Raw genomic sequence first — 10,809 nt, forward strand, 5'->3', positions numbered from 1 at the left:
TCCGTTAAAACGACGTTAAAAGGGGATTTCAGACTGGGGGCAATCATGGCCAAATTGATAACGCTAGAATCACCTCTAAGATCTCTAGAAAACGTTACAATTTCGCTAAGCATCATATAGGAAGATGTTATACGCCACCAAATATGTAGAGTTAATTTCCCTCAGATTCATACTTCTACGCAATTCGATACTATTGAAACAGGTCAGGTAAAATATGATACCCATTTACATAGGGGTCGGAGTGTTACTAGTCGACGACCTATCAGTACCAGCGTTGTCTATCAGGGTTGACGTGTTACAATACGATGATCTATCAGTACCAACATTACCTGCATCGGACGGGGTGTTGCTACCCGTCGGGGGTGCAGTGATGGCATCATCTGTAGGGGTAACAGCATTGATAGACAATGGGGAATCAATATCGACATTACCTGCGGGAAAAAAGCATCGCTAGATGCTGATTCATGTTTATTTTTTAATGCATAGTCATCTTGTACAATTTGCAGAGGTGGAAGTAACGAATTACAACTACTCACGTTACTGTAATTAAGTAGTTTTTTGGGGTACTTGTACTTTTTTGAGTATATTTTTAAATGTGTAATTTTACTTGTACTCAAGTACATATTAAGCTAAGTAATCTACTTCGCTACTTGTAAAATCACATTTCGTTACTGAGTACAATTCAAATCTTTGAATGGCATTTCGGTAGCCAATAAAAATATTCGATCGTAAACGGACCAATAAAACCCCTGATATTTGGACTGAATGAAAGCCGCCGCAGTCGCAGCAGGTTTTGAAGAGCTGATCATGAAGGAGGCGAGGAGCTCAGAGTGATTAATGGCTGGACTGAAAGTCTGGAACAACAAACTACATAGTAGTATTGTCAAAATATCTATATTTTACCAGCTGCGTGTTCTCATTCTCTCATCTCAACGACAGCGAGTTTGACACACCCGCCTCCTCTCAGCGCGGGATTGCAGGTAGGCCTATTACGCATAATTGTATTAATACCTGCAAGTTTCTATGGCATATTTTAATGGCAAATGTCACGAACAATATTATAACGCGAGGGCACATTCATGTAATCGCAGAAAACTGGACGCGAGCTCTCAAATATACGAATGAACTGGACTCGGATATTGAGTGTGCGCTCTCGGACTGTGTGTCATATCATGTGCAATCGCGAATCTCTCCAAGTGGTTCTCACTGCAGACTCAAATGACGTCCAGCTCCAATCTCTCCATGCTCTTGAATTAAACGCTGTCAAAAGTTATGAAAAATCTAGTCTTTTTGCAAATTAAATTCAGTTTGAATTGAAATCAAGCTTCCTTGTGCTGTGTGTGAGCTATTGCAACAGTTCACGTTGCAATAGCTCAAATACACTGAGTGAGTAAATATTAGATTATTGTAATGGTTATTGATCAATGTTTAAATATGTAAACAAAAGCCTAAATTAAAATCTCACCTTATAAAGTGGACGTGTCTCTTCAGAAGACTTTAATTAAACTTTTCCATTCAAATAGGTTACTGTTACAATGAGTGTTGTGCTTTTCAGTGCTTGAAAATAATGATTGCCTTGACAAAATGGATGGACAAAAATGTAGATATTAAAATATTTAGTATGTAGCCTAGTAGTTTTCCCGATGGTATTAAAAATGATAGGCTAGGCCTACTGAATATTGACATATTTCAAGGTGTCATATTGAAGTTAGAAATTCCAGTATCCACTAATTAATGTCCTTATGACAATAAGGTAAAAATGTGTTAAAAGTAGCTATTTTCTACATAAATCTATGATTTTGTTGAATATTTTTATTGGTAATGCATTAACTATCGCCAGCTAAAAAGTAACTAGTACTCTGAGTAGTTTTTGAGAAGAGTAATTTGTACTTTTACTTAATTACTTTTTTGACACCAGTACTTTTACTTGTAATTGAGTATTATTTCAGCAATGTAACGGTACTTGTACTTGAGTACAAATTTTCAGTACTCTTTCCACCTCTGACAATTTGTATATTGCATATGTTTAATATTTCCTGTAGCCGTTCACACAGATTAATATTGGGGAATTGTTCAATAGCTATTTCTAAATGCTCTAAATTACAAGTCTATGACGATGGTTCTACATTAAAAGAGGTTGCCGGATACATATTTATCATTTGTTGTAACCCATCACACAAACTATGGGTACTACCCATGTGCATTTCAAACATTTGTTGTAGCTGGTATGAGAGATTTGGGTCTGGATGACAGCATTGTGCATCGGCTGTGGAATTTTTTTCACCAACGTCCATTTTATTTTTTATTTAGAACAAATAAAGGTTCTATTGACCTGAAATTATGAAATATCACAAACCCTGAGAATTCACAGTTATGACGATAAAAATACAATCAAACACAGAAATGTAAATTAAAAAAAAAATACAAGTAAGTGAAAGCTACTACAATCATACCGCATAATGCTGAAAACAATACTGATAGAATAAAATGAAATGAATACAAAATATCATACACAGATGTAGCCTATATTCGGCGTACATCGCAGCTCATAACTCAATTATTCGGCGTTCCCTAAGTTGATCGTTTAATATGAAAAGCACTCGTTCGTTGTTCTCATCTCCCACTGCTTGCAATCTGTGGATAGAATTTCCGAGTCTCTGATGCTGTTTGTATAAAATAGCCTGTAATTCACGAATCTTAATGTCCTGAGCATCCATACGATCATTAATCGCATTGAACCCCTCGTCTATTCGACGGCATGATGTGTAGTATACCTCTAACTGGGTACGGTACTCTGCGTGTAGTGCGACCGTTCTATGCCGAATCTCATCACCCTGAGCAATAAGTCTTTTAATGAGCGCTTGTATCAGAGCACTAACACAACAAGGCTGATCATTCGGCACAGTCATAGGGTGAACCACTTCTTCTTCTTCTACTACTTCTTCAGCAGCCGGCAGATCATGAAAAGGATACGGTGTTTGTCTAGCTCTCACTGCAGCCTCGTCGTAATCATCATTCGCCCAAGAGATCTGATCCCATCGATCCTGCTGTGTTTCAGTCCACGCTGTCAAATCATCCACATTGTCAACTTGTACATCTGTGCAGAATGAGAAATGGCATAACTCAAATTAAAAACTAATGCAGAAAGTATAACGTAGAGACATCTATAACGTTCGGCCGTGTTGCTGTTACTGTACAAAAAAAAGGTAAAATTTGTAAAATTAATTTTGTACATTTATGCAGATATTTATAAATGTATAAGATTATAAAATATATACTTACAGAGGTTGATGGATTGAAAAGTGAGCAGCTCAATGCTCGATTCTAGAAAATAAAAGACCTATTAAAATAAACATTTGTTGATCAAATTTTATAATCGCCAAACTTGTGACTAGGAGTGATGCCCATGCACATATAAATCAAAGGTGACACAATAGCATCCCCTGCTGGACAATACGTGTAGATGCAACCTTCTAATAAACATTACATATCGATCAGCTGTGTAGTCGTTTTATAAAATATTACTTTAAAAATGGTTCACCTAAAAAATAGCAAGTAAAATGTTATATTATCTGTTTGTTTTTTCACAGAGATTAAGCACATCCCAAAAGATAATGGATTTATGAAAATGTACAGATAATACATGCTTAAGGAAAAATCTAAATATATCAAACCTATGAGATGCAAAGCATTAAAAAATACAAAAAAGCATATCTATATAATAATAAATAAATAAATAGATAAATAAAACACACTTTAAAAAATAACACCCCCCTGCTGGACAATACGTGTAGAAGCAACCTTCTAATAAACATTACATATCGAGCAGCTGTGTAGTCGTTTTATAAAATATTACTTTAAAAATGGTCCACCTAAAAATAGCAAGTAAAATATTATATTATTTGTTGTTGTTTTTTTACAGAGATTAAGCACATCCCAAAAGATAATGGATTTATGAAAATGTATAGATAATAAATGCTTAAGGAAAAATATAAATATATCAAACCTATAAGATGCATTAAAAAATACTAAGCATATCTATACAATAATGAATAAATAAATAAAAAAATAAAAATTTAAACGCGCTTTAAAAACAATTAACAACAATACCCTCAGCCATTAGACATTGCAAATACAGCGTCGATCCCCCTGCTGGACAAAAAGTATATACACGCATCAAACTGGGGTGAAATCCTCTGATTCCTAGAACCATAAAGACATTGCAAATATAATCAAAGGCTTTTTAAAAAGTTATTTTAAAATCAGAGACTGTAATAAAATATATCCACAAATCGGAAAGAACTAGTTTTACTTCGAAATATAATGTCAAAACATTAATCCCGTCTCTCCGTCAGAGAAATGCGGGGTTTGAACCTCAGGCATCGTTACAGAAACACCATAGCTATCACGGATGCATGTTATAGGGCGTTATGCTATGCAGTCTTATGCATGCATCAAATAGCCATGTGCGAAAATACAGCAAATACGTTAAAAAATTAATATCGGTGAAACACACCATAGCAAATGACATAACAACACATGCGGCCTCGAGTGATCAAAGCAACGCATCTGAAAAGACTGGCGAAGCACCCAGAAATGCATGAATTACTAATTGCCAGCCAAATAAATAGAAAATGGTGGTATCATCCACTGACTAGGTCAACATTATTTACACAACATATCGTAAACATTAATTAAGCTTATTCTAGACAATATTCATTAATATTGATAATAATAATTAAAAACTTATTTCAGCAACAGATATCATCGTTTAAATCATATCACTTTTCAAATAAAATAATTACACCCAATCACAGCTTAAAACTATAAAGAAAATGTAGCTCTTACCGTGAAAAACGTGAAAAAACAATAAGGGTCTTGCGTGACCTAAGCCAAACTACTATTGAAACCCCAGCATAACGCGTTCAAGCCGTTTCATACATATTATTAGTAAGATATTGTGTATACATTTATTATAGTTTAAACATTTTAATGGTATAGGTCAATATAAAGGCTCATATTCTGATAATCTGTATTTAACAACAGAACCTTTATTAACGACCCTTGGTTTTATAACTAAAAACTAATTGTTTAAATCATTTTGACTCGTAGTAAATAGACCCTAATTATAACCCGTCAAAATGTAACAAATTAATGTTTATCTCTGGATTGTTGAATAATTTGGTCTGATGTCAAAAGTATATTCACAAGTATATGTGTAACGTTATAGGTTACTAGATTATCTTAAAATAAATAAAATTTAAAATAAATGAAAGTCATTTACCAATTAAAAAATAAACCTAATAAATGCAATATTGAATTAATACATTTCTTTATATCCAGTGAAACTTAATTTTTTATTTCAGGCGTTCAGACACCAGTCAGTCTGGGTTGGTGTTGCATCGCTGTATGGGGTCGGGGCGAGAGGATGTTTATCCGGACAGTATGTGTCAGAAATATTGCTTGGGTCTAGACCGGGTGACGCCAGAACCTCCGCGTTCGGGTACAAATGGTTTGGGGGCTATTGATCGTTCAATAATAAAACAAGGTGTTATTTTCCACCATAAAACCAAATACACACCAGCCCAGACAGGATGGCAACAGATATGAGATTTTATGATAGGAGACAGTTGTGATAATAATTTCATCGTTCTATGGACATTATCCTGCTATAATAAAAACACCCCTGAAAAACATTCACATCATTGTCACACCAAGCAGATTGCAGTCATAAACAAACATCCATAAACCTCACGGAACCACACAGAGTCAAAGGTCACATACCACCTGGTCATCATAAAAACCCCATATATGGACATATCCTGTCACAAAAAAATAAATCATAAATAAAAAGTGACACAAGCTACAGCTTATCAACTACTCAGGTTCTTCCAGTCGGATCTCCGTATCCAGGCTTGTGTTGTTTTAGTGAAGGGACATTCGAAGCCTTGTTTGATTGCAGTGCCTCGAGAAGGGTTTGGACTCGGCTTGAAGACAGTGGAAGAAATATTGACTTCCACTTCTCTCTGTCCAGTCCATATTAATCACTTTCACTCTCTTTTATCCAGTCTAAATGACTCCATCATTCCCCTCTGTTCAACAAAAGCACTGCCCAGTTACAAAATTATGAAACAACAAAACTTCAAAGAATTAGCATTGACCAGCAGGTGTCGCTGTGTGCATTAGAAGCCTTGAGAAATCAACCACTTTCACACACATCAGGCTGAAGCTTAATCTCACCATAACTACCTTCAGGTTCACTTAGCTCAACAGTTATACGGTATATTCGCAAATATATATATATATATTTATTTATTTTTACTGTAGACATAATCCCTCCAGCGTGTCCTAGGTCTTCCCCGGGGCCTCCTCCCGGTGGGACGCACCCAGAACACTTTCCCTATCTCTAAGCCCAGTCTTAAGTTTTCAAAGTTCAAATAGAACCTATAATATTTTATTTTATATTTATATTATATTTTGTAGATTTCCATGGTTACCACTACAAGTAAACATTTTAACAATGTGTAAATAAAAATAAAATCTAATAAATTCCAATTAAGGCGTACTGAATGTTAAAATGCCTTTCAAATATAATGTTAAGTGGGTATCATTACCCATTTTAATCTTAGTAATTCAATTAATTACACAATTCATTAATCATTAATTCACAGTTCATTAATGATTCATAAATTGTTTGGATAGGGACACTATGAACAACAAAAGTGAGACTGTGTTGAGTGCAGTGCTTATGGTGGAAGGAGTGTAATAAACAGAAAAGTGTGGGGTGGGAAAGGTTAAGAATTGTTTCTGGGTTGTTTAGTGCAGTGAACTGTTACTAGTTTTAGTGCAGTGTTGTGCTTATGGGACTGGGGATATAGAGGAGCAAACTGCTACACTGCAGGTTGGGGTGGGTGAAGGAAGGATTACAAATGATTTTTATTGAGGAACAGAATTGTTTCAAGTGACGATTCCTCTTCTTGGACAAAACCTCTCCAGCCTTGGAAAGATCCTTTCTCATGGAACAGAGGATGCAGGGGAACATAAAAACACCAGTGCTAGCTGATATAAATGAGGAGACTGATGCTTATGTTGAGCCCAATATACTAGTGGATCCTCAGATCTTGTGAGATTCACTTATAAATATCGGTCCACTTCTACAGTAGCATCTGCTGTTGCACTTCTACTGTGATCAACCGTGCTATCCAGCAGAGGCCAAAGGTCACCTAATAATAAAGGTACAAAGTTAAAGAAAACCCATTAACAAAGGCTCACAGTACTAATCACTAATGTGAACATTCACACAACAAAGACATATACTACTTACTGTTGTGTGTAGATTGAGCTGCTTCTGAAGAGGCTGGCAGCTGAGCTGGGGGTGTGTTGGTGGAAGCAGAATGGAGACCAGAACTTCTGATTACAGAAGCGCATTCAGATTTTAGTCTTGATACCGCTTCTTGCAGTTTCCCTTGACTTAAGAATCCCAATTTTTTTAATCTGGGATCCAATAACGTGGGTATGGTCATCACACTTAGGCCATGTCCACACTAATACAGTACGTTTTCGTTTGAAAACGTATATGTTTCTCTCCGTTTTGGCCTCCCGTCCACACTGAGACGGCATTTTTATTACTGAAAAAATAATTATTCACGTTGTAGTGTGGACTGTGAAACCGGTGGTATTTAAAAACGATGACGTAAATTTAGTCATGTAAACACCCCTCAACTTTCTCTACTCTCTCGTACCGCAACGCTACACTGGCTCCATTACAAGGAAAAAGGTCACAAAAAGCAAACAAATCCAAAAGGGCAATCCAAATTAAAAAGCAGTCCAGTCCAGATCCAAAAATCCAAAGCAATCCAAATAATCTTATCTAATGAATATAATACTATAAGATAGCTACTATAATTAATAACAATATACTAATCGAACCTGATATGATTGAATGAATGAGTGGCGATGATTGACATTTGTGAGCACCTATCAGCAAGGAGTTCCTCCTATTTAAGAGTTGGTTGGCTATAGCCTGTGATGCGTCACGTCTGACTCCTCCCCTTTCTGTTGTTGACACGAGCTGCAGGTATGTGCCGTTAGCAGGTAGCAGTTTTGCTTTTAGTTGCTGTGCGGGTGGCATTAACGATTCATTGTTGCATTCTAGCTTGTCTTTTCCCCTCCTTGGTTCCTTCGGCTTGTTTCATTAAAGGAGATATATCATGCTTTTAAATCATTCCTTTTTACATATAAATCATACATTTGTAGTCTATGTAAAGCGGAACTGCAATGCTTGGGTCTGAATTCCTCATTATTATAGCTCCACAGGCCCCTTTTCTGATGTGCGTCTGAGAGCAACTCGTTTTGGTGCGGTCTCTTTAAATACAATTGAGACACTTCATACCCCGCCCCCTCTCCAGGTTGCAGAGGTTCAACTCCACCCCGTTCGGCCATTTTTGTAGTTTGATAGCAGAGATACGATTATCTAGCGGCACAGAAACTTTTTATTCACACGTTATTAACAAAATGTCAACAACGGAAGACTTGTCCAGCCAGCCTTACATGTTCGAGCCAGTCGGAGCCGGAGCGAGATGAAAATGAAGACGACGAACCTGCAGAACAACGTCTTCATATGGATGTATCGCAATGGTGTGTTACTGTATTTACACATGAAACTTTGGTCTTCCGACCTTTTATCACCGTGTCGATTTATTTTGATTAATATGTGCGAGGGAGAGAGAGCAAGACAGCGTCTAGTTTGGAGACGGTGAAGAGAGAGAGAGAGAGAGCGCGCGCGCGACCGGGTCTCTCTCTCTCTGCTCGTTCTTTCAGTTAAACATGCACCCTGTCACAAGCGTGGCAGTTCATCTACATTAGACTGTGTTATGAAGCGTGTGGGTTACTACATCCAACAACCGAACATTTTAACTTACCCTCTCGTAACTTCTGCATCCTTGAGCTTGGACTACAAAATTGCAGCGAGAAATAAAAATGGCGGATCGCTCGAAGTGTTGGGCCGGGAGTCAATGTCCTTATTTGGCAGTTCCGCTGCAAATACTGTGACGTAATAGTTCACAAAACGTCATAGAGAACAGAAAAATCGGAACAGGTTGAAAAATAAGGCCAACACAGAATATAAAGATATCAACGAAGCACCTGAAGAGAATAATTTCAACTTTTCTGTACTTCTAAACACTCCAAATATACAACAAAATGCATTTAAGGGCTAAAAAAGTGGATTTAGCATGATATGTCCCCTTTAAGTGGATTGTAAAACTGCTCACCTCTCAGGTATGTGCGAACTGTTCTGTGGAAGGCAGATTGTTTGGCTTCGCTCGGGGCTTAGGGATTGGCTGATGTTTTGAGCTATGTGCAGTATCCCTGTATCCCAGCTAAACGGCGGGTTATATGAATGCTGTGTACCCGTGCCTGTGAAAGGATAATAGTGCACATTGTCCTTTTCCGGTAAGTGTAGTCGTGCATGTAGTTATGAGCTGAAAATCTTAGCAGTTGATTAATAAAATCTTAGTAATTGTATTTTTCTCTGTTTGTATTTGGCTCAGGATTCTGTTGTGTTTGTCTGTTGTTTAAACAACACAAATCAGAGTCGAGACAACGATGGGCAATTCTTCTTTCTTTTTACTGTGCAATATCAGAATGAACAACTTTGTGAACACGTGTTTCTTCTTTCTTTGGACAATTAACTGGCCAACCAAAATCTAACCCTGAGTTAATCTAGAGTGGCCAATCAGTGCTTATTCCTGAGTTTACTCTGAGTGCATTCTACTCAATACACTACAGATTCTCCCTCTCGTTCGTGCCGATCGTTTTCTCTGCAGTCGCTGTAGTAACAGCCCTGTCGCTTCTCTGCTGCCACACTGGAAGAACGCCGTATTTTCCAGCTAATAGAGGGAATTGTTGCTGTCTGGTTTCATTGATTTATAGTTTGCTTTTATTTTTTGGGTTTGACGCTCACTGATTTTTGGAATAGGAGCACAACACTACGTGTTTGCTCCGTGCGAGCCTGTCTCCCCTGCTGTTCGAATTGAGTTAATTTTTATTTTTTTTTCTATTGTTTTAATATTTGTATATCGGTTTTGATTTGTGACTGCTTATTCATTTATTATTATTATCGTCTACTCCATGACTATACTGTGATACCATCAAACTGTGGTTTATTGTAATTATGTTTTGAAGTTTATTTATTTTTGGTTTCCTTTCAGGTGCTGGGGTCCCACGGGTGTAGGATCTCTTGTGGTGGTGGTGCTCCTCCAACATTTGCCGTGTGACACTTTTGAAGTGTTTTGGTTGTGTGATCTGAGTGCGCGGTGGTGTGTGTGTGAAAGTATGCTTTTGGCTAACTAGCTTGGTGATCACTCCTCCTGTGGTGAACCTCAGCCCTGTTAGTTTGTGTAGTGTTGTGTTTTTGTGAGTTGTGCAAATATTAGTTATGTAAAGTGTTGTGTATGTGTCTTTTGTTATTTTTGTTTATTTGAAACCGTTGTCAGCCATGCACCTCTAACGAGCCGTCAGACGCTGCCTTGTACAACGGATGCTATTTTTATGTGCTTTTCTGCTTTCTTTAAATTTAACTTTGTATTAATAAAATGTTGTACTTTTTATATGATACCCACGTTTCTGCCTACCTTATTAAGAGGGTCGAACCAGTGTAACCTAATGACAATCTTTTAGGTGTCATTCATATTTCCCTGGGTGAAATTCCAGAGGGTGGCGTAGTCGAATTTCCTTGTCTAAAACCTGTACCACTCCATCACATAATGTAATAATACACAGCCCTAACACATATATCACACAATAACG

The 10,809-nt window shown here is 37.2% G+C and overlaps 2 protein-coding genes across 2 annotated transcripts in view; both read left to right on the forward strand.

The window, feature by feature from the left end:
* Positions 1 to 10,617, forward strand: part of LOC311287631 (uncharacterized protein) — a 94,881-nt gene extending 84,264 nt beyond the window's left edge. The window contains exon 4 of the mRNA XM_084404601.1: positions 10,212 to 10,617. Within this exon, the coding sequence (XP_084260727.1) occupies positions 10,212 to 10,234 (23 nt within the window). The 3' untranslated portion in view covers positions 10,235 to 10,617. The remainder of the gene's footprint in view (positions 1 to 10,211) is intronic.
* LOC311287624 (uncharacterized protein) overlaps positions 1 to 10,809 on the forward strand; it is an 84,005-nt gene that overhangs the window by 32,402 nt on the left and 40,794 nt on the right. The window lies entirely within an intron of this gene.

Source organism: Rutilus rutilus (genome assembly GCF_951802725.1).
Source record: "Rutilus rutilus genome assembly, chromosome: 1".
Taxonomy (NCBI): domain Eukaryota; kingdom Metazoa; phylum Chordata; class Actinopteri; order Cypriniformes; family Leuciscidae; genus Rutilus; species Rutilus rutilus.